We start from the raw sequence: 24,928 nt of genomic DNA on the forward strand, positions 1-24,928 counted from the left end.
CTCTTTATTTTTACCAGCCCTCTACCCGAAATTTGGCCTTTACCGTAATTACAAATGTAGGCGTGGAGAACAAAGCGTTAGCTAGGTGACTGTCACCAATGAAAATGACGGATTGCCTGACCTGTGGTGGCGCAGTGGATAAAGCCTCAATTTGGCAAGCTGAGGTCCCTGGGCTTGCCCTGTCAAGGCACATACGTGAAGCAACTACTTTGAGTTGATACTTCCCTCTCCTTCACCCCTACACACACCTTTTTCTCTGGCCCTCCCTCTCTCCCTTTCTCAAATCAATAAATAAAATCTTTAAATAAAAAAAGAAAATGACAAATCATTTATGATGGTATAGCTTTTGTTGTAGATATCCTGAAATTAACTAAATGGCAAGACCTACTGGCTGGCAGAATAACTACTTTGAAATTACTGTAGTTATTCAACCTGCCCATTGATCCTGGAATTTAACCTATTAGTAAAGAAGCGCATATATTATCATATCTCACATTTTAAAAAAAATCTTTTAGCAACCATCTTTTGACATATTAAATTTATGTTGCAATTCTGTTTTACTTTATGCATTTGAAAGCATTCGTTTGAGAAAGGCCAAAGAGGCCTCACCTGTGTGGCCCTGCTACTCAGGACCTCACCAACTGCCATAAGTGACTTTGGCCATTCGCCTCCCCTCTCTGGTGCGGAGTCCCTCCCGTGTAAGGAAGGAAGTGGAACTGCTGGGTTCTAGGGGCCTTGTCCACCCTCAGCAGTTTTCTCCTCAAAGTTCAGGAATCCCTGTGGTTGCTTCCAGGTTCCTTGGGCATTCAGGTGATTGAGACCTCACTTTGTGGGGATGTCCCACATTGCAGCCCTCAGGCTGGCATCTTCTTATCTGCAGAAAGGCAGCAAGGGTGATTAGGGTAGTCAGGGGCACAGCAAGCAGTTGTCAAATGCTCCAGGCCCAAGAAGTCACCACTGTGACAGGTGATAGTGATTCTTCCTATTTAAATGCATATCACAACAGAAAGCAGGAGAAGATAAGGAACGGTGTTAGCCATGCTTTGCAGGATTTCCCCCAAAGACCCCAGAACAGGGATCCAATGCTGTGGATCCTTTGGCCTTTGTGTGCCAGGTGCTGGGGGAATCTGAAAAATTTGAATTCTGTAACAAGGGTCGTGGCAGTTCAAGCATACGGAGAAGCTAGGCCATAAAACACCAGGTTTTCCTGTTGGACTTGGGAAGTTGGTTCAATTAGATGTCACTTTCAGCTTGCACAAGGGCTCAAGTGGACTCTGGCGGACTGGCCCGAGAAAGGAGTCACTTTCCACATCCTTCCTGGACCTCCTTCTCTATCAAGTTGACAGTGTTGACTCATGTCCTTGGCTCTCCTCCATGCTAGCTGGCAGTTAGGAAGTTAGGCTACCTCGGGCTCCATGGAGCCCTGAAGGTGGGGCACTGCCACACTAGGGAGCCAGGTCCTAGATGGGTGCGACGAGGGGCCCAGAGACGCTAGGCGGGCCCCAGCTCCCATCCCAGCCAGAATCGGGCTGAACGGGGATGTGCCTGCGAGGAAATGACAGCCAAGTTGGGGTGTGAGCTGGCCAGGAGGGAACAAGGACCAGTCTCGTTCTAGCTGGAGGACAGACTGTGCCTGGAAAGCTCTCAGGGCCCCATGGGGATGGCACTTTGATGTTTGGCCAAGAGGTTGGGATGGGATTATGTGCGGAGTGAAGAGCCAGCCACTGCAGGGTGTTGAGTAGGGAGCGACACGATTCGATTTAGGGGTATTTGAGGAAGACGCTGGGGACTGGTGTGTGCAGACCACGTTAGCAGCCACCAGCCTGAAAATGGGAACCCAGGGCAGGGGTAGCCTGGAGGTCCCTTACAGAGAAGAGGATGTGGGAGGTGCCGACAGTGGCACAGGCTGAGATGGAGGCTTGTGGTCAGCCCCATGATGCGGAGTCAGGGTGAGGGCTCCCATTCACTTGTGGAAATATGAGTCCACGTGGTCCTCAAGAGCAAACCCCCAAGACAGGACAGACAGGGATAAGAAAGCTCAGCCTGCTGACCTGTGGTGGCACAGTGGGTAAAGCGTCGACCTGGAACGCTGAGGTCGTCGGTTCAAAACCCTGGGCTTGCCTGGTCAAGGCACATGTGAGAGTTGATGCTTCCTGCTCCTCCCTCCTTCTCTCCCCCTTCTCTCTCTCTGTCTTTGTCTCCTCTCTCTAAAGTGAATAAATAAAATTAAAAAAAAAATTTAAAAAAAAAGAAAGAAAGAAAACTCAGCCTGAGGCCTAGCAGTTCCTTCCCCAAAGGATGCCAGTGGGCCCCTTGGCTCGACTGAGAAGTGAAGTGGCAAACGGAACCGAAGGAAGAGCAAGGAAAAAGAGCAAAGGTGCCAGCTTGGTGCTTCAATGAAACTGAATTGAAATTGAGCAGGTCTTCACTGAGCACTGAAGGGAGAGCAGAGAATCAGTCCCTGTCTCACCCTTTCAGGGCCTAAACTGTAGGCAGGGAGATAGACATTGAGCTTCAAAAATAAATGGTGCTGCCTGACTGGTGCTGGCACAGCAGAGAGAGCGTCAATCTGGGACACTGAGGACCCACGTTCAAAACCCTGAGATTACTGGCCTGAGCGTGGGCTAAACATGATCCCATGGTCACTGGCTTGAGCCCAAAGGTCGCTGGCTTGAAGCCCAAGGTTGCTGCCTTGAGCAAGGCGTCACTGGCTTGGCTTGAGCTCCAGCCCCCTTCCCCCTGTCAAGGCACATATGAAAAGCAATCAGGCCTTGGCTGGCTGACTCAGTGGATAGAGCATCGGCCCAGTATTGTGAGTGTCCCGGGTTCAATCCCCAGTCAAGGCACACATGAGAAGCGACCATCTGCTTTTCTTTCCCTCCTCTCCCACTTCTCTCTCTCTTCCTTTCTCGCAGCCAGTGGTTTGACTGGTTCGAGCGTTGACCCCAGGTTCTAAGGATAGCTCAGTTGATTAGAGCATTGGCCCCAGATGAGGGTTCCCAGGTGGATCCCCAGTCAGGATCCCATGCGGGAGTCTGTCTCACTATCTCCCCTCCTCTCACTTAAAAAAAAAAATAGAGAAGCAATCAATGAATAACTACGGTGCTGCAACTATGAGTTGATACTTCTTATCTCTCTCCCTTCCTGTCTCTATCTCTCTGTCTCTCACTCTCACTTAAAAAAAATAATAATTATAAATAAATGGTGCTGCCCTGGCTGGGTAGTTCAGTTGGTTAGATCTCGCATAGTCTCCGTACATGTAATTTGCAGGTACAAACCCCAGTTAGGGCACATGATAGAATCACTCAATGAGTGCACAAATAAGTGGAACAACAAATCGATGTTTCTCTCCTCTCTCTCTCTTCCTGTCTCTCTAAAATCAATAAAGGCCCTGGCCGGTTGGCTCAGTGGTAGAGCGTCGGCCTGGCGTGCGGGAGTCCCGGGTTCGATTCCCAGCCAGGGCACACAGGAGAGGTGCCCATCTGCTTCTCCACCCCTCCCTCTCTCCTTCCTCTCTGTCTCTCTCTTCCCCTCCCACAGCCAAGGCTCCATTGGAGCAAAGTTTGCCCGGGTGCTGAGGATGGCTCTGTGGCCTCTGCCCCAGGCGCTAGAATGGCTCTGCTTGGCAGAGCGACGCCCTGGATGGGCACTGCATCGCCCCCTGGTGGGCATGCCAGGAGGATCTCGGTCGGGCGCATGCGGGAGTCTTTCTGACTGCCTCCCCGTTTCCAACCTCAGAAAAATACAAAAAAATATATAAATAAATAAAAAATAAAATAAAATCAATAAATAAACATTAAAAAATAAGTAAATGCTGCTAAGTGGTCTACATATATAAGAACTCATTTAATTTATATGAGGAATCTGTGGGAAGGTACTTGTAGTGACCCCATTCTACAGGTATGCAAACTTAGGCCCAGAATGATTAAGGCCCCACGTCACACAGAAGGTGGGGGAGCTGAGGTTTGAACACAGACCGTCCTTCTTTTCCCGTGCCTGCCGCCGCCTGCTGTCTTGGCTTTGAGTCATTTTCAGAGCATCAAACCTCTTCTATCTTTGCTAATACATTTCTAGGCTAGTAGGCCAACTCACCCCACAGCCAGCCCCAAAGCAGTTGACAATCACTGATAAGTCTACATTGTTTTTAAATTGTCTGCTTCTGTGACTGCAGGAAATGAAAAGTTTTATTGTGGGCCAAGGAAAGAAGGTGATTTGGGGATGGTATGGAACTTCCGGAGAGGGCAAGAGGACGAGCCAGGGTAGCAGGCCTGGAGGAGAGCTCCTTGTGCTGCCCGGCCTCACACCCAGAGAGCAGAGGGGAGATGCTCGTTGTCCCCCTCCCTCTCCTCCTCCATCACCACGCCATCTCTTGCATTGGACTCCAGAACTCAGACCACAGCTGATGGTCTCTTGTTCAACTGGTATTTGGTTAAAAGGGTTTGGGGGCTAGCCTGGAAAGTTTCACATTTATAACACTACTGAGGTGGGAAGCCCATTCTGAGTTATAAGAACAGACCTAGGAAAGGTTGGAATCTCTAAATATAGTGGCTCCAAGGCAATTAGGGTAAGGAGCAGGATTTTTATAGTCCACAGATGAGAGAAGAACAGCACAGGTGTCAGGAGAAGCACAAAATGCCTAGGCAAGAGAAGATTCTAGAGCAGGGGTCCCCAAACTTTTTACACAGGGGGCCAGTTCACTGTTCCTCAGACCGTTGGAGGGCCAGACTATAAAAAAAACTATGAACAAATCCCTATGCACACTGCACATATCTTATTTTAAAGTAAAAAAACAAAACGGGAACAAATACAATATTTAAAATAAAGAACAAGTAAATTTAAATCAACAAACTGACCAGTATTTCAATGAGAACTATGCTTCTCTCACTGACCACCAATGAAAGAGGTGCCCCTTCCGGAAGTGCGGCGGGGCCGGATAAATGGCCTCAGGAGGCCGCATGCGGCCCGCGGGCCGTAGTTTGGGGACCCCTGTTCTAGAGGCTTCTAGAAGTCATGTGTAAGAAGGTGAACATAGCCCTGGCCGGTTGGCTCAGCGGTAGAGCATCGGCCTGGCGTGCGGGGGACCCGGGTTCGATTCCCGGCCAGGGCACATAGGAGAAGCGCCATTTGCTTCTCCATCCCCCCCTCCTTCCACTCTGTCTCTCTCTTCCCCTCCCGCAGCCAAGGCTCCATTGGAGCAAAGATGGCCCGGGCGCTGGGGATGGCTCCTTGGCCTCTGCCCCAGGCGCTAGACTGGCTCTGGTCTCGGCAGAGCTTCGCCCCTGGTGGGCGTGCCAGGTGGATCCCGGTCGGGCGCATGCGGGAGTCTGTCTGACTGTCTCTCCCTGTTTCCAGCTTTAGAAAAATACAAAAAAAAAAGAAAAGAAAAAGAAAAAAGAAGGTGAACATACTGTAGGTATCGTTTCACATTTATTTATTTTTTTAAAGATTTTTTTAATTGATTTTAGAGAGGATAGAGAGAACGTTGCAGGAAGGCGCAGGAAGCATCAACTCGTAGTAGTTGCTTCTTGTATGTGCCTCAACTGGACAAGCCCAGGGTTTCAAACTGGTGACTTCAGCATTCCAGGTCAAGGCTTTATCCACTGCACCCCCACAGGTCAGGCTTTTTTTTTTTTTTCTGATAAAAACTGTTGGTGGATCCTAAGGCTGAAAGTCATCAAGAAGGAGGCTCTTTTTTGGATGGTTTTATTTCTAACCACAAAGGAAAAGGCAGAATGGTCCTCCACTCATGCCAGCCAATCAGCAGGACCCCTGCCTTCCTCTGGCCTGCCACCGCCTCTCCAGGGCAAGGTCACAGCATCTGCGTGGGAAATCACAGGACTTCTTCCTGCTGGCTCAGCTGGGAGGCTGAGTGTTTTGCAAAAGCTGTTTATCTGAATTCTGAAATAACAGTGAAGGCTGCCATGCTTTTAAGCTCTTTGCCCCAAGTCACAACTGGGGCTCCAGATGAAGCCCAAGTCAGGTCAGGCCCTCTGCCATGTGGCTGTGACAAGCTGCCTCTGCATGGCCACTGTCTACACAGGTGTTTTTGAAAGCATCTTTGTCCGAGTGGGCTATGAGCACCATGCAGAAGCCCCGGGAGCCAACCTCCCCACTTTCCTTGCCCCGCCCTTTAACTCAATCATTAACTAGATCTCTATGCTCCCGGCAGTATACTGGCTATAGAGAGATGTCATCTCGTCTGATCTCGGAAGCTAAGCAGGGTCGGGCCTGGTTAGTACTTGGATGGGAGAGATGTCAGTGCCCCAGGCACCCTAATGAGGTACAGCGGGCTGTTACCTGGAGGATGTCTTCGCTGCCATGGCCCTGGCCTACAGTCCAGTGCAGTGGCTGCGGACTGTGATGCTGGGTTGCTGCTGTGTTCGATCGGTGGCCCACTCTGCCCATCTTTGCACGGTCAGTGTCCTGGTGCCTCTACCTAGGCCTGCTGGGAGCTCCGCTTGCTCCTCACCATCGAGTGCCTCTCGCTGTTCAGTTATGGCCTTGCTCTGCTGCATCTGCGTGGGTTTGAGGTTGCGCTGGGTGTGTGCATTGCCGCCGCCGTGGCCAGGCCCTGCATGTCCGCAGGTGCTATGGCAGTGACTGTTCAGGAATATACTTGATTCTGGAGGTGCTCTCCTGCCTGGGCTTTGTGGTCCTCCAGCTGTGTGACCATCAGCTGGCACGTTCGCATATCTTTCTACAGCTCACGGGCCACTTCTGATCCAAAGTCTGTGATGTGCTTCAGTTCCACTTTGCATTCTTATTTCTGACAAAGTTAAACACCTGCCAGAAACTCCCTCCTGAGGGGAAGTGCATTAAAGTGTGGAAAGAGGCTACTTACAGCCACTGACTCCCAATGTCAAAATAGACAATCAGATGACATTTTATCTTCATTGTTAAATTTCCTGAGTGTGATATGATTATTACATGGATGACTGTTCTGTCCTTCGAAATCATGGGCTTCAATATTTAAGGGTGAAATGTTATACTTTATTGTACTATTCTTGTAACTTTTCTGTAGTTTGAAATTTTCAAAATAAAATGTTGGGGGGAAATCACCCCAAGAAATCCATGATGCTCCCAGTTGGAGAGAGAATGGTTGTTTACAATAACTTCAGGATGTGGGTTACAAATGTGGGCCGGTGACAGTGGGGTAAGGGTAGCTTCTGGCCAGCACACCAGGCCAGGCGGTGGGGTTGTCAGCGAGTGTTCCAGAGAGGAGGGTTCAGGGTGAGTGAGTCACATGAAATATCCATGCCCAGCAGACTGATAGGGAAATCAGAAGGCCAGAGCATTAACTCACCATGCCATCTTAACTGCCAAGCTAACAGCAGGTCATGTGGAAGCGATGTCACTTCCTAGCCTTTGTGGAACAAGGCACGGTGCGTCTAGATGAAGAAGTATACACAGATATTAAAAGTTGAATTCTTAACAGAATGTTGCTTGGTGGGTCAACCTCAGAGCCAGGGTATGCCTTAGATGTCCTTAGAGTGGTGATTTGCAACCTCTTTCATCTCATGGCATACATAAAGTAATGACTAAAATTCTGGCACACCAGAAAATAGATGTTTTTAGCGATCTGACAAAAAAAAAATAGGTATAGTTTTGATTCATACCAGACAACTATTGTTGTGTTGGCTGTTGTCATTTTTGTATTTGACAATTCAGGGAAAAGAGGTCAGTGCCCCCAACTAAACAGTCAGGAATTGCATGTTTTAAAAATTCTTGTGTCATTTGCCAGACCAGGCGGTGGCTCAGTGGATAGAGCGTCAGACTGGGATGCTGAGGACCCAGGTTCAAGACCCCGATGTCGCCAGCTTGAGCACGGGCTCATCTGGTTTGAGCAAAAGCTCACCAGCTTGGACCCAAGGTCGCTGGCTCAAGCAAGGGGTTACTCGTCTGCTGAAGGCCCATGGTCAAGGCACATATGAGAAAGCAATCAATGAACAACTAAGGTGTCGCAATGCACAACGAAAAACTAATGATTGATGCTTCTCATCTCTTTGTTCCTGTCTGTCTGTCCCTGTCTATCCCTCTCTCTGACTGTTTCTCTGTCTCTGGAAAAAAAAAAATTAAAAAAGAAAATTAAAAAAAAATTCTTGTGGCACACCAGTTGAAAATCGCCGCCTTAGAGGCTAGGGTTACCGAAATGTCATATGCCAGTCACACTTGGAGAGAGAGACCCAGAACATAGTCTGAGCAATCCCCACATCCCAGTCATCCCAGGTCCTTAGGGATCATGACCTTATGGCATCTCGGAGTGGGTCTCTGGAGTTGGCATCTTTAAACCCCTCAGCGTACCTCTCTTACAAATGGCAGTGTTTGAACCAGCAAGCCTGGGGTGACACTGGAGTCGGAGAGAGGCTGCGGATTCTGCCTTCGGGTCGCCCCATGCAGACCCCTGGAGATCCTTCTCTCTCCTTGCTGTTAATGTGTTCTTCAGATGCCTGTTTCATCCTCTGTGACCTGGAAAGCCTCTGGTCTTCAAAGACAAAGGTGAGGACAGAGAGGATACTCTGTCCCTGCCAAATAGCATTTCAGGACTGGATGCCCATGTGCATTAGCTCAGTGCCCCCTGACGTCTCTCTCCAAAAGCCTCTCGGATTGGCATATGGTCCGTTGCTATGACTACTGAGATGCATTTGAAACTGGGTGCCTGGGTCGGGTGTTCTGTCTTGGCTGGGCATACCTAGAATGGGTGGTGAGTCACCTGAAGAGCCCAGCAGGTGCAAGCCCCATAAGTATTGCTTCTGCTCAGGTGCTGGCTAACCAGCCTCTACCCCACCCCCAAGGCCTGGACAAATGTTAGGACTTGGGGGCCTGAAATAGGGCATGCCAGAAGGTGAAAAGCAAGGGCAGCAATTGCTTGGGGAAACAGCTTTATTCCATTATAAGGCTCTATATGCCCTAGAAGAGAAAAAAAACTATGGGCGTCTCCAAAGAGGCCTCCCTTATCTCAAAGAGGCCAGAGGGAGAGAGAGAGAGGTTCTTCCTTGGGTGGCTCAGTTAGAGATGGGGGTGCGAAGGTGGAGGAATGAAGGGGACAGGCTCTTCACCTAGTGTCTAGGTGATCTTTCCCCCTTTCGCTATTTCTCTTAGTAGCTGTTTACTTGATTGACCGAGTGGATCCACTGAAAATTGCTGGGGCTTTGCAGTCTTGCTCATTCCACACCTTTGAGCTGCAAGCACCAATAGCTTATTTTATTATTATTATTACTTTTAATTTTATTATTTTTAAAAGATTTTATTTATTGACTTTAGAGAGAGGAAGGAGAGAGAGAAAGGCAGGGGGAGAGGAGCGGGAAGCATCAATTTGTAGTAGTTGCTTCTCTTATGTGTCTTGACAGGCAAACCCTGGGCTTCAAATCGGTGACCTCAGCATTCCAGGTCGACACCTTATCTACTCTGCCACCACAGGTCAGGCAGCTTATTTTAGTTTATTTTATTTCTACCGATACCTACTTAATAAATTACCCTGAGAACTTTCTGGTTTTCATTCGCTCCTGTGTCAGGTGGGGTCCCCACAGGAAACAGGTGGTACATTCAGAGGAGGGTGATTCAGGACGGCTTCGTGGAGAACGACAGAGCATCACTCTGCTGGGGTGGTTAACCACAGGGGCCTTCACCACTCCAGGGCCTGGGGACACCCAGGAGAGTGAACTGCACCGAAGGGCTCCTGTGTTAGAGACACCTCGAGGAGGGCAGAGACCTCCAGAAGCCCAACCCCACTCTCTCCTGCAGGGGCTCCTGTCCAAGGTTGTCAGATGAAATGCAGGACGATGAATAACATTTTAGTACCAGTATGTCCAAGATTTCACATGACATGTGCTTATGTTGAAACACTGTTCATTGTTATCTGAAATTCAGATTGAACTAGGTATGTCTTTTTATTTGCTAAACCCGATAACCCTGCATTGAACCTTCCCAATTAAAGCCAGAGGCCTGGAACTTTCTCTTTCTGCCCACTATTTTTGATCAGTGTTTCTCAAAAAGTGTGGCCAGGAGCCTGACCAGGCTGTGGCACAGTGGATAGAGCGCCAGACTGGGATGCGGAGGACCCAAGTTTGAGACCCGGAGGTCGCCAGCTTGAGCGCGGGCTCATCAGGTTTAGCAAGGCTCACCAGCTTGAGCCCAAGGTCGCTGGCTCGAGCAAGGGGTCACTCGGTCTGCCGTAGTGCCCCCCTGTCAAGGCACATATGAGAAAGCAATCAATGAGCAACTAAGGTGCTGCAATAAAGAATTGATGTTTCTCATTTCTCTCCCTCCCTGTCTATCTGTCCCTCTCTCTGACTCTCTCTGCCCCCCCCCCAAAAAAAGTGTGGCCAGGATTAGCCAAGCAGTTTCCTGGTCCCCTCCAGCCCTGGCAAGCCCTGGCTTCTGGGGCAGGGACCACAGACTGCCTCAGTCCTGCCCCGGGGTTCAGGATTCGAGAGTGCCTGCAGTGCTTGAGACACTAGAGGAAGGAGGCTGGTGGCTGTGTCCCTGCCTGGCTCTGCTCTGAGAAGTCCTTGCCCCTCCCTGTTCATTTATTTGTTGTTGTTACTATCTGGCTCCATCTTCCACCACTACCCCTCACATAGCACAGCTGAGAAGCCAATGATTACCAAAGGGGCCGTCTCCCCATGTTTGGCCTAACGGTTTAGAGGTTCCAAAGCTGAAAAGAATCTTAGAAACCATCTGCGCCAACCCCCACATTTCACAGAAACTGAAACTCTCAAAGTTCAACTTGGCTACAAGTTGCAACACCGAGCACCAGAAACCCAGGCACCCCCTCCCGGCCGCAGCTGTTGCTCTACCTCCCCCTGAACGAAGTGGCAATAGTGTTGCCGCATGGCCTTTCCCCAGCCTTGCCATACCATGGCCTGGAGATTTGCTCTCTGCCCCCAGTGAAAATACTTGTGTTGGTTTTGCTCTGATTGTGTAGCTAGCGCAGGCTCATGGTGGTGGGAGGGAGATAACGAGCCCTCTGAAAGGACGTCAGGAGTCTGGTGGTTTCACTGTGGGAAACGTACTCCCATGCACGTGCTGTCTTGACTTCACAGTGATGGGTGCAGGTGCTGCCCCAGGCACTGTTCGGCTTTAGTGATGGCCCATGTACAGCTGGAGCTGGCACCCAACTACTTTACTAGTCCTCATCCAGCGAACTGATTCCCTGCTAGAAAGTGTACTTGTGGCCTGACTGGTGGTGGTGCAGTGGATAGAGCTTCGACCTGGGATGCTAGTCCCAGGCCCAAAACCCCAAGGTCACAGGTTTGAGCACGGGGTCGCCAGCTTGAGCATGGGGTTGTCGAATGACACCATGGTCTCTGGCTTGAGCCCAACATCGCTGGCTTGAGCAGGGGGTCACTAGCTCAGATGGAGCCCCCCAGCCAAGGCACATATGAGAAGCAATCCGTGAATAACTAAAGTAATACAACTATAAATTGATGCTTCTCATCTCTCTCCCTTCCTTTCTCCCTCCCTCTCACAAAAAATAAAATAAAAGTGCATGTGTACACCACTGCACATTGGAACTCCCCTTTCTCCAGGTCAGTCTCAAGAGTGCAATTGAAAGGCACATGGGTTTTATTTTTATTTATTTATTTTGTATTTTTCTGAAGTTGGAAACGGGGAGGCAGTCAGACAGACTCCCACATGCGCCCAACCGGTATCCACCCGGCATGCCCACCAGGGGGTGATGCTCTGCCCATCTGGGGTGTCGATCTGTTGCAACCAGAGCCATTCCAGCTCCTGAGGCAGAGGCCATAGAGCCACCCCCAGTGCCCGGGCCAACTTTGTTCCAATGGAGCCTTGGCTGTGGGAGGGGAAGAGAGAGACAGAGAGGAAGGAGGGGGGCGGGGGGTGGAGAAGCAGATGGGCGCTTCTCCTGTGTGCCCTGGCTGGGAATCGAACCCGGGACTCCCGCACGCCAGGCCGACGCTCTACCACTGAGCCAACCAGCCAGGGCCGAAAGGCAAATGGGTTTTAAATCCCTTGCTTATCCTACTGACACTCATGATTCGCATTTCTACCAGCTACGAGAGAGGGCTCCCTGGGCCCCCACCCACCAGCAGGTGTTAGTACGCTTTTTCATTTTGTGCCAATCTTAGGGGGGTGAAACAAGATCTCATTGTGACTCTAACTCATGCCTCCTCCACACACATGCACACACATGTGCACAACTGGTGCTTGTACATTGGGCTGTTGGAAGTTTGTGTTGGTTCTTCTGGAAGTTGCATGTTATATGCTTTCCTCATTCTTCTCAATGTGTAGAAAGAAGCTTTTTTTGTATTGTAAATATTAACCATTCATCTGTTATACATATGATAAATCTGTTTTCTTTGTCTTTGGACTTTATGGGTATCCTTATAGCAACATGCTTGAAGATTGCTGTAGTCATATATGTCATGTCTGTCTTTTTCTTCATAGCTTTTGAGTTTCTAGTCTTGCTTAGAAAAGTTTTCTTGTTGTCTAGATAATACTTGTCTACACATAAGCTAGCTTTGTCAAATCTTAACTTCTCCTATAGCTGCTTCAGACCTTTTTTATTATAAAATTTTAATTATAAAAATATTAAAGACAAGAATTATTATAAAAAGTTAAAATTTACATTTAGAAATAAAACAGAGGAGCCGCCTTAGCCGGTTGGCTCAGTGGTAGAGCATCGGCCTGGCGTGTGGAAGTCCCGGGTTAGATTCCAGGTCAGGGCACATAGGAGAAGTGCCCATCTGCTTCTCCATCCTTCCCCCTCTCCTTCCTCTCTATCTCTCTCTTCCCCTCCTGCAGCCAAGGCTCCATTGGAGCAAAGTTGGCCCAGGTGCTGAGGATGGCTCTGTGGCCTCTGCCTCAGATGCTATAATGGCTCCGGTCACAACAGAGTGATGCCCCAGATGGGCAGAGCATCGCCCCCTAGTGGGCATGCTGGATGGATCCCGGTTGGGCGCATGTGGGAGTCTGTCTCTCTGCCTCCCCACTTCTCACTTCAGAAAAATACAAAAAAAAAAACCCACTAAAAACAGAGGAGCCTTCATCATTGTCAACATGATGGTTTACCAAGTGTAGTTCACTGTCACATTTAATGATCATGTGTAACTGAGGAGCAGAAACTCCCAAACCCTGTGTAAGATGTTTCATTGCATCCTGAGAGAACAAAGGAGATTTTGTTTCTCGGCAGTTAAAGTTGGGCACATCCAACAGGCAAAGCATTTCCCCTCTCACCTCTAAAGGTCTCCATGAATAGAAATTTTTGGGTAAATATCAGCTAAGTGAGGACACAGATAGTCATGTGATTAGGGAGCATCTCTTCCCCTACTAAGTGAAGGCTGAGGTCCTGTTTTTCTCAGTCCCAGTGTGTTTCTGCAATCTCCATGCTCATTGCTGAGACAAGCAATCCTCATTCTAGACGCCCCTTGAGTCCCTGCTGTCTCTCTGGTAAGTGACCTGGTAGCTGCTGGGCCACATGGTGGGGCAGGGGGTTGGCTGATTGCCAGGGCTTGGCCCCTGTGGGACCGGAGAGCTACGTTGCTATTTGCAGCCTGGGCCATGGAAACACAGCAGGTCTTCCTAACCATTTTCATGCTTCTCTAATTCTTTCTTCTGTTTCCTGCCTTTCGCTTTGATCTTTGCCTTCTGCTTCTCTTCAGAACTGCTGACTTCTGGTTTTACTTCTGCCTCTTCTTTCTCCGCCCTGCCTAACTTCCACTGGGGCCTCCGCCAGGGTGTTTGTCGCCACCCTCTCAGCTGGCACAGGTTTCCTCCTTATTTTTTTTAATTTAATTTTATATTTTTAAAGTGAGACAAGAGGAGATAGAGATAGACTCCTGCATGCACCCCGACCTCGATCCACCCAGCAACCCCCCTCTGGGGCTGATGCTCAAATCAGCTGAGGGCGATGCTTGGACCAATCAAGCCACTGGCTGCGAGAGAGGAAGAGAAAGAAGGGGAAGAGGGAAGGGAAGAGAAGCAGACGGTTGCTTCTCCTGTGTGCCCTGACCGGGGATCGAACACGGGACATCCACATGCCAGGTTGATGCTCTATCCCCCGAGCAAAGCGGCCAGGGCGGCTTCCTCCTTTGAAAGACATGAAACCTAATAGACTGAGTTGGAGTCCTGTCCCTGCCCTCCTACTCCAGAGGTAAACACTATCCGGAGTTGGGTATACCCTACTCCCTGGCACGCTGTCATGCCTTCCTGATGAGTGGCATATGCACTAGCAATATATACTACTGTCTTGTATGTGTTGTAACTTTACATAAATGTACTGCACGGTCCAGATCCTTCACCCACTGGCTGTAGGACCTGGTTGGTGAGATTTTCCTCCAGGTCTCCTGCTATGCCTGTTTGGGTAGTTCCTCCTTTGGTGCGGCTGTCCACACCTCTCTGCTTATGTGTGAACACTGTGCAAGGGAAGGTGCTTGCATGTGGCGCAGCTATGCTTCAACTTGACTGGAAGTTGCCAAATTCCTTGCCAAAGTGGTTGCTGAAATTACTGCCCTCCAGAATGACTGCTCCATGGCCTTGTCAGAACTCGATACTGTTAGAGGATTTACTCTCTGTCGATCTGATGGGGGTAAAGTAAAATTTAATTTCCTTCTTTTTTTTTTTTTTTTTTGTTTTTTGTATTTTTCTGAAGCTGGAAACGAGGAGACAGTCAGACAGACTCCTGCATGCGTCCGACCGGGATCCACCTGGCAAGCCCACCAGGGGCGACACTCTGCCCACCAGGGGGCGATGCTCTGCCCCTCTGGGGCGTCGCTCTGTCGCGACCAGAGCCACTCCAGCGCCTGGGGCAGGGGCCAAGGAGCCATCCCCAGTGCCCGGGTCATCTTTGCTCCAATGGAGCCTCGGCTGCAGGAGGGGAAGAGAGAGACAGAGAGGAAGGAGGGGGGGTGAAGAAGCAAATGGGCGCTTCTCCTATGTGCCCTGGCCAGGAATCGAACCCGGGTCCCCCGCACGCCAGGCCGACGCTCTACCGCTGAGCCAACTGGCCAGGACCTAATTTCCTTCTTGTTTGCCTTTCCTGGTTTAAAAGTGAGATTGCTTGAAAAAAAAAATGTATAGAATTACCATATGATCCAGCAATTCCACTTCCGGGTATCTACCCAAAATAATTGGAAGCAGGGTCTCGAAGAGTTTTTTTTTTTATTCATTTTAGAGAGGAGAGGGAGAGACAGAGAGAGACAGAGGAGAGACATAGAGAGAGAAGGGGGGAGGAGCTGGAAGCATCAACTCCCATATGTGCTTTGACAGAGCAAGCCCAGGGTTTTGAACCAGTGACTTCAGCATTTCCAGGTCGACGCTTTATCCATTGCGCTACCACAGGTCAGGCGAGTTTTGCACATTTGTATTCATAGCAGTAGTTATGCACATCAGCCAAAAGGTTCATTGACAGAGGAATGGATGGACAACACAGTAGAATGTTATTCAGCCTTAAAAAGGAAGGACATTCTGACACATGCTACAATATGTTGAACCTTGAAGATATGATGCTAAGTGAAACCAGCAAGTCACAATAGACCAATACTGTGTGATTCCACTTCTGTGCGGTCCCTAGAGTTTTCAAGTCTTAGAGACAGAGAGTAGAAGGGTTGGTGCCAGGGGCTCGGGAAAGGAGAGAAAGGGGACAGTTTCTTATGGGGACAGAGTTTCAGTTGTGAAAGATGAAAAAGTTCTGGAGATAAATAGTGGTGATTGCACAAAATATGAATGCTCTTAATGCCATAGAGCTGTACATTTTAATATCGTTAAAATAAGCCCTGGCAGGGTAGCTCAGTTGGTTAGAGTGTCCTCCCGAAAAGCCAAGGTTGCAGGTTTGATCCCTGATCAGAGCACATACAAAATTCAACCAGGCAACTTTGCCTGACCAGTGGTGGCACAGCGGACAGAGTGTCAATCTGGTATGCTCAGGTCCCTGGCTCAAAAGCTTGAGGTCACCAGCTTTAGCACAGGTTCGTCAGCTTGAGTGCAGGGTCACCAGCTTGAGTGCAGGGTCGCTGGCTTGAATGCGAGATCATCAACATGATCCCAAGGTCGCTGGCTTGAGCCCAAAGGTTGCTGGCTTGAACAAGGGGTCACTGGCTCGGCTTGAGCTGCCAGTCAAGACATGTATGAGTAAGAATCAATGAACAACTAAAGCGAAGGAACTACGAGTTAATGCTTCTCATCTCTCTCCTCCCTCTCTCTTTCCCTTCCTGTCCCTCCCTCCCTCCCTCCCCTGCCTCTAAAAAAAAATCAACCAATGAGTGCATAAATAAGTGGAACAATAAATTGATGTTTCTTATTCTCTTTTTCTCTCTTTTTTCTTCTTTCTCTAAACAAATCAATTTAAAATTGTTAAAATTGCCTGACCTGCCTGACCAGGCGGTGGCGCAGTGGTAGAGCATTGGACTGGGATGCGGAGGATCCAGGTTTGAGACCCTGAGGTCTCCAGCTTGAGTGCGGGCTCATCTGGTTTGAGCAAAAGCTCACCAGCTTGGACCCAAGGTCGCTGGCTCGAGCAGGGGGTTACTCAGTCTGCTGAAGGCCCGCGGTCAAGGCACATATGAGAAAGCAATCAATGAACAACTAAGGTGTCGCAACGAAAGTCTAATGATTGATGCTTCTCATCTCTCTTCGTTCCTGTCTGTCCCCATCTATCCCTCTCTCTGATTCTCTCTCTGTCTCTGTAAAAAAATAATAATAAAATAAAATAAAATTGCTTGACCTGTGGTGGCACAGTGGATAAAAGCATTGACTCAGAATACTGAGATTGCCGGTTCGAAACCCCAGGCTTGCCTGTCCAAGGCATATCTGAGAAGCAATCAATGAACAACTAAAGTGAAGCAACTCTGACTTGATGCTTCTGTCTCTTTCCCTTTCTCTAAAAATAAATAAATAAAATCTTCAAAAATTGTTAAAATAGCCCTAGCCAGTTGGCTCCATGGCAGAACATTGGCCCGGCATGTGGATGTCCCCGGTTCGATTCCCGGCCAGGGCACACAGGAGAAGCGCCCATCTGCTTCTCCATCCCTACCCTATTTCTTCTCGCACGTGCTCTCTCTCTCTCTCTCTCTCTCTCTCTCTCTTTCTCTCTCTCTCTTTCTCTCTCCTCCTCCCCTCCTGCAGCCAAGGCTTGATTAGAGCAAGTCGTCCATCCCCCTCCCCCCGCTGAGGATGGCTCCATGGCCTCTGCCTCAGGCACCTAAAATGGCTCCGGCTGCAACAGAGCAATGGCCCAGATGGGCAGAACATCGCCCCCTAGTGGGCTTTCTGGTTGCATCCCAGTCAGGGCACATGCAAGAGTCTGTCTCTGCTTCCCCTCCTTTCACTAAAAAAATAAAAATAAAAATTGTTAAACCTGACCTGTGGTGGTGCAGTGGCTAAAGCATTGACTTGGAATGCTGAGGTTGCTGGTTCAAAACCCTGGGCTTGCCCGGTCAAGGCACATACAGGAAGCAACCATAAATTGATGCTTGCCACTCATCTCCTCTCTCTCTCTCTCTCTCTCTCTCTCTCTCTCTCTCTCTCCTTTCTCCTCTCTCTGAAATGAATAAATAAAAATCTTTATTGAAAAAAGACATATTTTTAAAAATTGTTAAAATAGTAAATTTTGTTATCTGTGTTTAACCACACATTTTTAAAAGAGTCGACATTGGTCTTTGCAATTCACTAGATCGGAGGCTCTGGGTGAGTGTCGTAAGCTAGCTCTCCGTGCCTCCATTTCCTCTCTCTAAAAGGAGATCCTAACAGCACTTCCTATGGTATGGGGTGACTGTGAGAGTTAGACAGGGTAACCCATACAGGCAGCTCAGGCTCTTCGTATAATGAGGTGTCGATATTGTCAACTCTTCACAGCCTTGTGCTGCATTCTTATGGTTGCATTATAAATGAGGAGACACAAATCATTCTGTCAGCTAACAGTAACTGAAGGTTTTCTGTCGAGGAAAGTGAGTCTTGAGAAGTTAAATGAGCTTCAAGTTCACTGGAGGTAGGAAGTGGCCACAGTGGGGTTTGCCGGGCCACTTCCCTCCCTGGCTCTTGGCTGATACTTTGTTGTGTGTAACTGGAGCCTTTGTCATCACAACTTGGGGTCCAAATTTCATTTTGAAAATATATTCTAAAAATTGAGATATAGCCCTGGCCAGATAGGTTGGTTGTTTAGAGCATTGTCCTGATACGCAAAAGTTGCTGGTTTGATCCCTAGGGCACATACAGAAACAAATTGATGTTTACATCTGTCTCTTCTTTCCTCTTTCTCTGAAATCAATAAATAAAAATATTTTTAAAAATTTAGATATAGACCCTAGCTGGTTGGCTCAGTGGATAGAGCATCAACCTGGCGTACAGACATTTTGGGTTTGATCCCCGGTCAGGGCCCACATAAGAAGTAATCATCTGCTTCTATTCACCTCTCTCTCCCCCTTCTTTTTTTTTTTTTTTTTTTTTTTTTTTTTACAGAGTCAGTGAGAGGGATAGATAGGGACAGACAGACAGGAACGGAGAGAGATGAGAAGCATCAATCATCAGTTTCTTGTTGCAACACCTTAATTGTTCATTGATTGCTTTCTCATATGTGCCTTGACCGTGGGCCTTCAGCAGACCGAGTAACCCCTTGCTCAAGCCAGCAACATTGGGTCCAAGCTGGTGAGCTTTGCTCAAACCAGATGAGCCCTCGCTCAAGCTGGCAACTTTGGGGTCTCGAACCTGGGTCTTCCGCATCCCAGTCCAACACTCTATCCGCTGCGCCACCGCCTGGTCAGGCTCCCTCTCCCCTTTCTTTCTTTCTTCCCCTCTTGCAGCCAGTGGCTCAATTGGTTCAAGTATGGCCCCAGATGCTGAGGATAGCTCGGTTGATTTGAACATTGGCCCCAGACAGGGGTTGCCAGGTGGATTCTGGTCTGGTCTCATGTGGGAGTCTATCTCTCCTCTTCTTACTTAAAAAAATTGAGATATAAGTTACATACAGTAGTTTTACCCTTTTAAAGTGTACATTTCAGTGGTTGTTAGTATATTCACGGGGTTGTGCCACCATCATTATTATTTAATTCCAGAACATCTTCATCAGCCCAGAAAAGAACCCTGGATCCATAAGCATTCATTCCCCACTGATGCACTTTCCCCACTGATCTACTTTCTATCTCTATAGATTTGCTTTTTCTTGACATTTCATATAATTGGGATCATATGATATGTACCTTTTGTGCCTTCTTTCATTTAGCATCATGTTTTCGAGTTTGATCCATGTTGAGCATGTGTCAGGACTTCATGGCTGAATAGTATTCTACTGTGTGGATAGACCACACTTGGTTTATCCAGTCATCAGGTGTCGGACCCTTGGGTTGCTTCCACCTTTTGGCTACTATAAGTAATGCCACTATGAACATTTGTATACATGTTTCAGTGGGGACGGATATTTTCCTTTCTCTTGGGTATGTAGCTGGGAGTGGAAGTGCTGGGTCATATACTCATTCCAGGTTTAATGCCGTGAGGAGCCACCACACTGTTTTCCACAGTAGCTGCACCATTTCACATTCCCACCAGCAATGCACAGGATTCCAATTCCTCCACATCCTTACCACCCTTTGTTATCAATTTTTGACTATAGCCATCCGAGTGAGTGTGAAGGTGGTATCTTATTATGGTTTGAAAGTACATTCTTGCCTGACCTGTGGTGGCGCAGTGGATAAAGTGTCGACCTGGAAATGCTGAGGTCGCCAGTTCGAAACCCTGGGCTTGCCTGGTCAAGGCACATATGGGAGTTGATGCTTCCTGCTCCTCCCTCCCTTCTCTCTCTGTCTTTCTCTCCTCTCTCTCCCTCTCTGTCTCTCTCTCTCCCTCTCTCTCTCTCCTCTCTAAAACTGAATAAAAAATAAAAAAAAATAAAAAAAAACAGAAAGTACATTCTTATTTTTCAAAAGTCTTTAATCAAGCACTGGCTGGATAGCTCAGTTGGTTAGAGCATCGTCCTGAAGCGCAGAGGTTGCCAGTTTGATCCCTGGTCAAGGAACATACAGGAATGGATAGATGTTCCTGTCTCTCTCTCTATTCCTCTCCTTTAAAATCAATAAAATAAACATTTTAAAAAGTTTTTTTTTTTTTGTATTTTTCTGAAGCTGGAAACGGGGAGGCAGTCAGACAGACTCCCGCATGCGCCTGACCGGGATCCACCCGGCACACCCACCAGGGGGCAATGCTCTGCCCATCTGGGGCGTCGCTCTGTTGTGACCAGAGCCACTCTAGCACCTGAGGCAGAGGCCATGGAGCCATCCCCAGCGCCTGGGCCATCTTTGCTCCAATGGAGCCTTGGCTGGGGGAGGGGAAGAGAGAGACAGAGAGGAAGGAGAGGGGGAGGGGTGGAGAAGCAGATGGGCGCCTCTCCTATGTGCCCTGACTGGGAATCGAAACCGGGACTTCCGCACGCCAGGCCAACGCTCTACCACTGAGCCAACCAGCCAGGGCCTTAAAAAAGTTTTTAATCAGGAATGCAATAGCATTTGCACTCGGATGTGTCACACCTCAAGTGTAGACACGGGAGGCTACTCTGCCCAGCCCCTACCTTCTCAGCTTCACCAGAGGGCACCCTGCCTTTGCCAGGCAAGCCATTCAGAAATGTTTACCATCTGAAACTCTTCATCTTTGCTATTCAGATGGGCTCCCCACCCCAGACTGTTCTGTATATTGTACAACCCAGACAGGGGGAGGAGCTGAGCCTATAACACCCACAACAAGCTGAGCCAGCCCCAATGGAGGCTTCTGTGAAGGCAGACACGACAAACGACAAATGTCACCTCAGAGAACTTCAGATCAAGGAACTGTCAGAGATTACAGAGATTGTCATATTGTATCAAAACCACAACCTTCAGGCATATGTTGTCTACTAGAGACACACCTAAAACATATATCTGCAGAAAGATTACAGTTTGAAATCTTGAAAGTGAAAGAATGAGAAAAAAAGATATACTAGGCGCCTATTAATCAACAGAGAGCCGGCATAGCTATATTAATATCAGACAAAATAGGCCCTGGCCGGTTGGCTCAGTGGTAGAGCATCAGCCTGGCATGTGGAAGTCCCGGGTTCGATTCCCGGCCAGGGCACACAGGAGAAGCGCCCATCTGCTTCTCCACCCCTACCCCTCTCCTTCCTCTCTCTCTTCCCCTCCTGCAGCCGAGGCTCCATTGGAGCAAAGATGGCCCAGGCGCTGGGGATGGCTCTATGGCCTCTGCCTCAGGCGCTAGAGTGGCTCTGGTCGTGACAGAGCGATACCCCGGATGGGCAGAGCATCGCCCCCTGGTGGGCGTGTGGGGTGGATCCCGGTCGGGCGCATGCGGGAGTCTGTCTGACTGCCTCCCAGTTTCCAACTTCAGAAAAATACAAAAAGAAAAAAATCAGACAAAATAGACTTTGGGACAAAACAAGAACATTTTAAGAATAATGTTAAAATAGGTTTAAAATGTACAAAGCAAAAATTGACAGAACTCCAAGAAGAAATAGACAAATTTAGCATAATAAAGGGAGGTTTCTTTTTTTCTGACAGAGACAGAGAGAGACAAAGAGAGGGATAGACAGCAAAGGGAGAGAGATGAGAAGCATCAGTCTTATGTTGCAGCACCTTAGTTGTTCATTGATTGCTTTCTCATATATGCCTTGACCAGGGTGGCTATAGCAGAGTGAGTGACCCTTTGCTCAAGCCAGTGACCTTGAGCTCAAGCTGGTGAGCCTTGCTCAAACCAGATGCGCCCGCGCTCAAGCTGGAGACCTCGGGGTTTCAAACCTGGGTCCTCTGCGTTCCAGTCCGACACTCTATCCACTGTGCCACCACCTGTTCAGGCATAAAGGGAGGTTTTTATGGGCTTCCCTTGAAGGTATTAAGGTCAAGCAGACGATTCTGTGAAAACACAGAAAATGTGAACAAACTTGTGATTAAAAGTTCTCTGGCAATCAATGGACAACTAAGATGCCGCAATGAAGAATTGATGCTTCTCATCTCTCTTCCTTCCTGTCTGTCTGTCCCTATATGTCCTTCTTTCTGTCTCTCTCTCTCTGTCACACATACACACAAAAAAAGCTCTCTGATGGGCTAGTGTCCTCTCAATTCACTCCATGTCCACAAGCGGCATCTAAAGACAATAGTGGCATCCTAGCCATAAAACAAAAAGCAAGGAAGTTGGAAGACTTGGTGTCAGACCACACTGTGGGAGCACAGCACAATCAAGTTCAAAGTCAATATAGCGCATATGCACGTGCTTACACGCACAAACACGCACAAGCACTGTACATGGCAAAGTTTCAAAAATCATAGTGAGAATTTTTAAAATACTTAGAACTACATTAATAAAAATAGCTACAGCCTGACCAGTGGTGGCACAGTGGATAGAGGGTTGACCCGGGACACTGAGAACCCAGGTTCGAAACCCCGAAGTCACTGGCTGGAGCGCAAGTTCACAGGCTTGAGCGCGGGGTGCCAGCTTGAGCATGGGATCATCAACATGATTCCAGGGTCGCTGGACTGAACCGCAAGGTCGCTGACTTGAGCCCATGGTCTCTGGGCTCCATGGTTCGGCTGAAGCCACCCACCCCAAGACAAATAGAAGAAACAATCCATGAACAACTAAAGTGCCACAAATATGAGTTGTTTCTTCTCATCTCTCTACCCTCCTGTCTGTCCCTCTCTCAAAAATAAATAAAAATAAATAAATAAAACTGGTGGATGATAGTGAAAGTGGTAATTAAAGTAAAATTTACAGCTTTAGACATTGACATATTTATATTATTTTTATTGAACCAAAACATTAAGTGTACACCTTGAACTTTCCCTACATGTGGTTTCAAATCAAACCAACCCCCAAAGGTAAAGACTATTGTCACCTGTGTCACGACAGATTGGTCTTTTGTGTTCTACAACTTCATAGAAATGAATACATATAGTACATGTGTGTGGTACTCATACACTTATCAGCACATTCATTCCATTTTATTACTGAGTTGTTTTCTATGGCATGGATACATGACAGCTTTATTTATGTTTGTCTGTTAATGAGTATTTGGTGTGTTTCTAGTTCTTGGCTAATATAAATAAAGTGCTATTGAACAGTCATGTACAAGACTTTTTATGAACATATGCATTCATTTCTTTTTGGTATACACCTAGAAGTGGAATTGCTTACATAGAATAGGTAAAGTTCAAGTTCATAGAAACTGCCCAACAGTTATCCAAAGTGGCTGTCTGAGTTTACATTCCCCCTGGCTCCACGTTTTTAACAATACTTGGTATGACCAGTCTTTTTAGTGTTATTCATTCTGGTGTGTGTGTGTATAGCTCTCTCACTGTGGAGTTTTTTAATGTTTATTTTACTGATTTTAGAGAGAGAGGAAGGAAGGAAGAGAGAGAGAGGGAGACAGGAACATCGATCCATTCCTGTATATGTGCCCTGATCGGGGATTGAACTGGCAACCTCTGTGCTTCCAAACGATGCTCTAACCAACTGAGCTATCTGGCCAGGGCATATCTCATTGTGATTTTATTGTGCATTTCTCATGACTAATGAGGCTGCACATCTCTGTCTGCATCTGTCTTAATGCAGAGAGCATGAGGTGAGGGCAGAAGAGTGGGAGAAGGGAGGGGATGTGATGAGGAGAGAGGGATTGGGGAGTGAAAGGAAGAGCAGCATCCCACAGGGAGAAGCACTGGGGTTCTTAGGACTGGCCTCCTCACTCTTGAACCGCTATAACCTAAGGCAGGAGTCCCCAAACTACGGCCCGCGGGCCACATGCGGCCCCCTGAGGCCATTTATCCGGCCCCCGCCGCACTTCTGGAAGGGCACCTCTTTCATTGGTGGTCAGTGAGAAGAGCATAGTTCCCATTGAAATATTGGTCAGTTTGTTGATTTAAATTTACTTGTTCTTTATTTTAAATATTGTATTTGTTCCCGTTTTGTTTTTTTACTTTAAAATAAGATATGTGCAGTGTGCACAGGGATTTGTTCATAGTTTTTTTTATAGTCCAGCCCTCCAACGGTCTGAGGGACAGTGAACTGGCCCCCTGTGTAAAAAGTTTGGGGACCCTTGACCTAAGGTGAGGTCTGTTCTGTGGCTGAGCAGTAGCCTTAAGTGACAGGCTGGGAGGAACTCTGACAGTACCATGGCCCAAAGGTGGGTTTTTTAAAATTTTTTAAATATATTGATTTGAGCCTGACCAGGCAGTGGCGCAGTGGATAGAGCATTGATCTGGGATACTGAGGACCCAGATTTGAAATCCTGAGGTCACCAGCTTGAGCATGGGCTCCTTTAGAGAAGAAACAGAGTGAGAGAGAGAGAGAGAGAAAGGGAGGAGGAGCAGGAAGCATCAACTCCCATATGTGCCTTGACCAGGCAAGCCCAGGGTTTTGAACCAGCGACCTCAGTGTTCCAGGTCGACGCTTTATCCACTGCGCTACCACAGGTCAGGCGAGCACGGGCTCCTTTAGATTGAGCACTGGGTTGCTGGCTTGAGCAAGGCGTCACTGGCTTGGCTGGAGACACCACCCTGTTAAGGTACATATGAGAAGCAATCAATGAACAACTACAAGTGCCGCAAGTACGAGTTGACGCCTCACCTCTCTCCCTTCCTGTTTGTCTGTCTGTCTATGTCTCTCGAAAAAAAAAATGTTGGAGACTGCAAGCTGACAAAAGTCCTCGCAGTTTAAGGCTTAAGCCAAAGGGCTAAGCTCTTCCCCACAACCTCTGGCTGATTAAATTGGTAAAGGCAATTTACATGCCCTTCCCTGCACCTCAAGGTTAGTTGCAATGCTGATGGTTTCTACTTGTCCTATCCCCCATCTCCCTCAAAGAGATTGAAGGCAGTTTTCTTTTTACCCTTTGTTTTGTGAAGTTGAGATGTTATGGAGGAGAGCAGAGAAAGGCCACGTAGAGGAGAGGAGAAGCAGCCAAGATGGCAGAGTATTGAAAGAGAAGCGAGTTTGTGCAGAGAGAAGG

General features: G+C 48.1%; 1 protein-coding gene across 1 annotated transcript; it reads left to right on the forward strand.

Annotated features, from left to right (window-relative positions):
* The first annotated feature begins 5,964 nt into the window (after positions 1–5,964).
* On the forward strand, positions 5,965–6,850 carry TMEM187 (transmembrane protein 187). Its single transcript, XM_066357779.1, is given in 5 exon segments — positions 5,965–6,187; positions 6,278–6,354; positions 6,356–6,444; positions 6,446–6,558; positions 6,561–6,850. Coding segments are annotated over 5 exon segments (792 nt in total).
* The last annotated feature ends 18,078 nt before the right edge of the window (positions 6,851–24,928 follow it).

Source organism: Saccopteryx leptura, chromosome X, assembly GCF_036850995.1.
Source record: "Saccopteryx leptura isolate mSacLep1 chromosome X, mSacLep1_pri_phased_curated, whole genome shotgun sequence".
Lineage (NCBI taxonomy): Eukaryota > Metazoa > Chordata > Mammalia > Chiroptera > Emballonuridae > Saccopteryx > Saccopteryx leptura.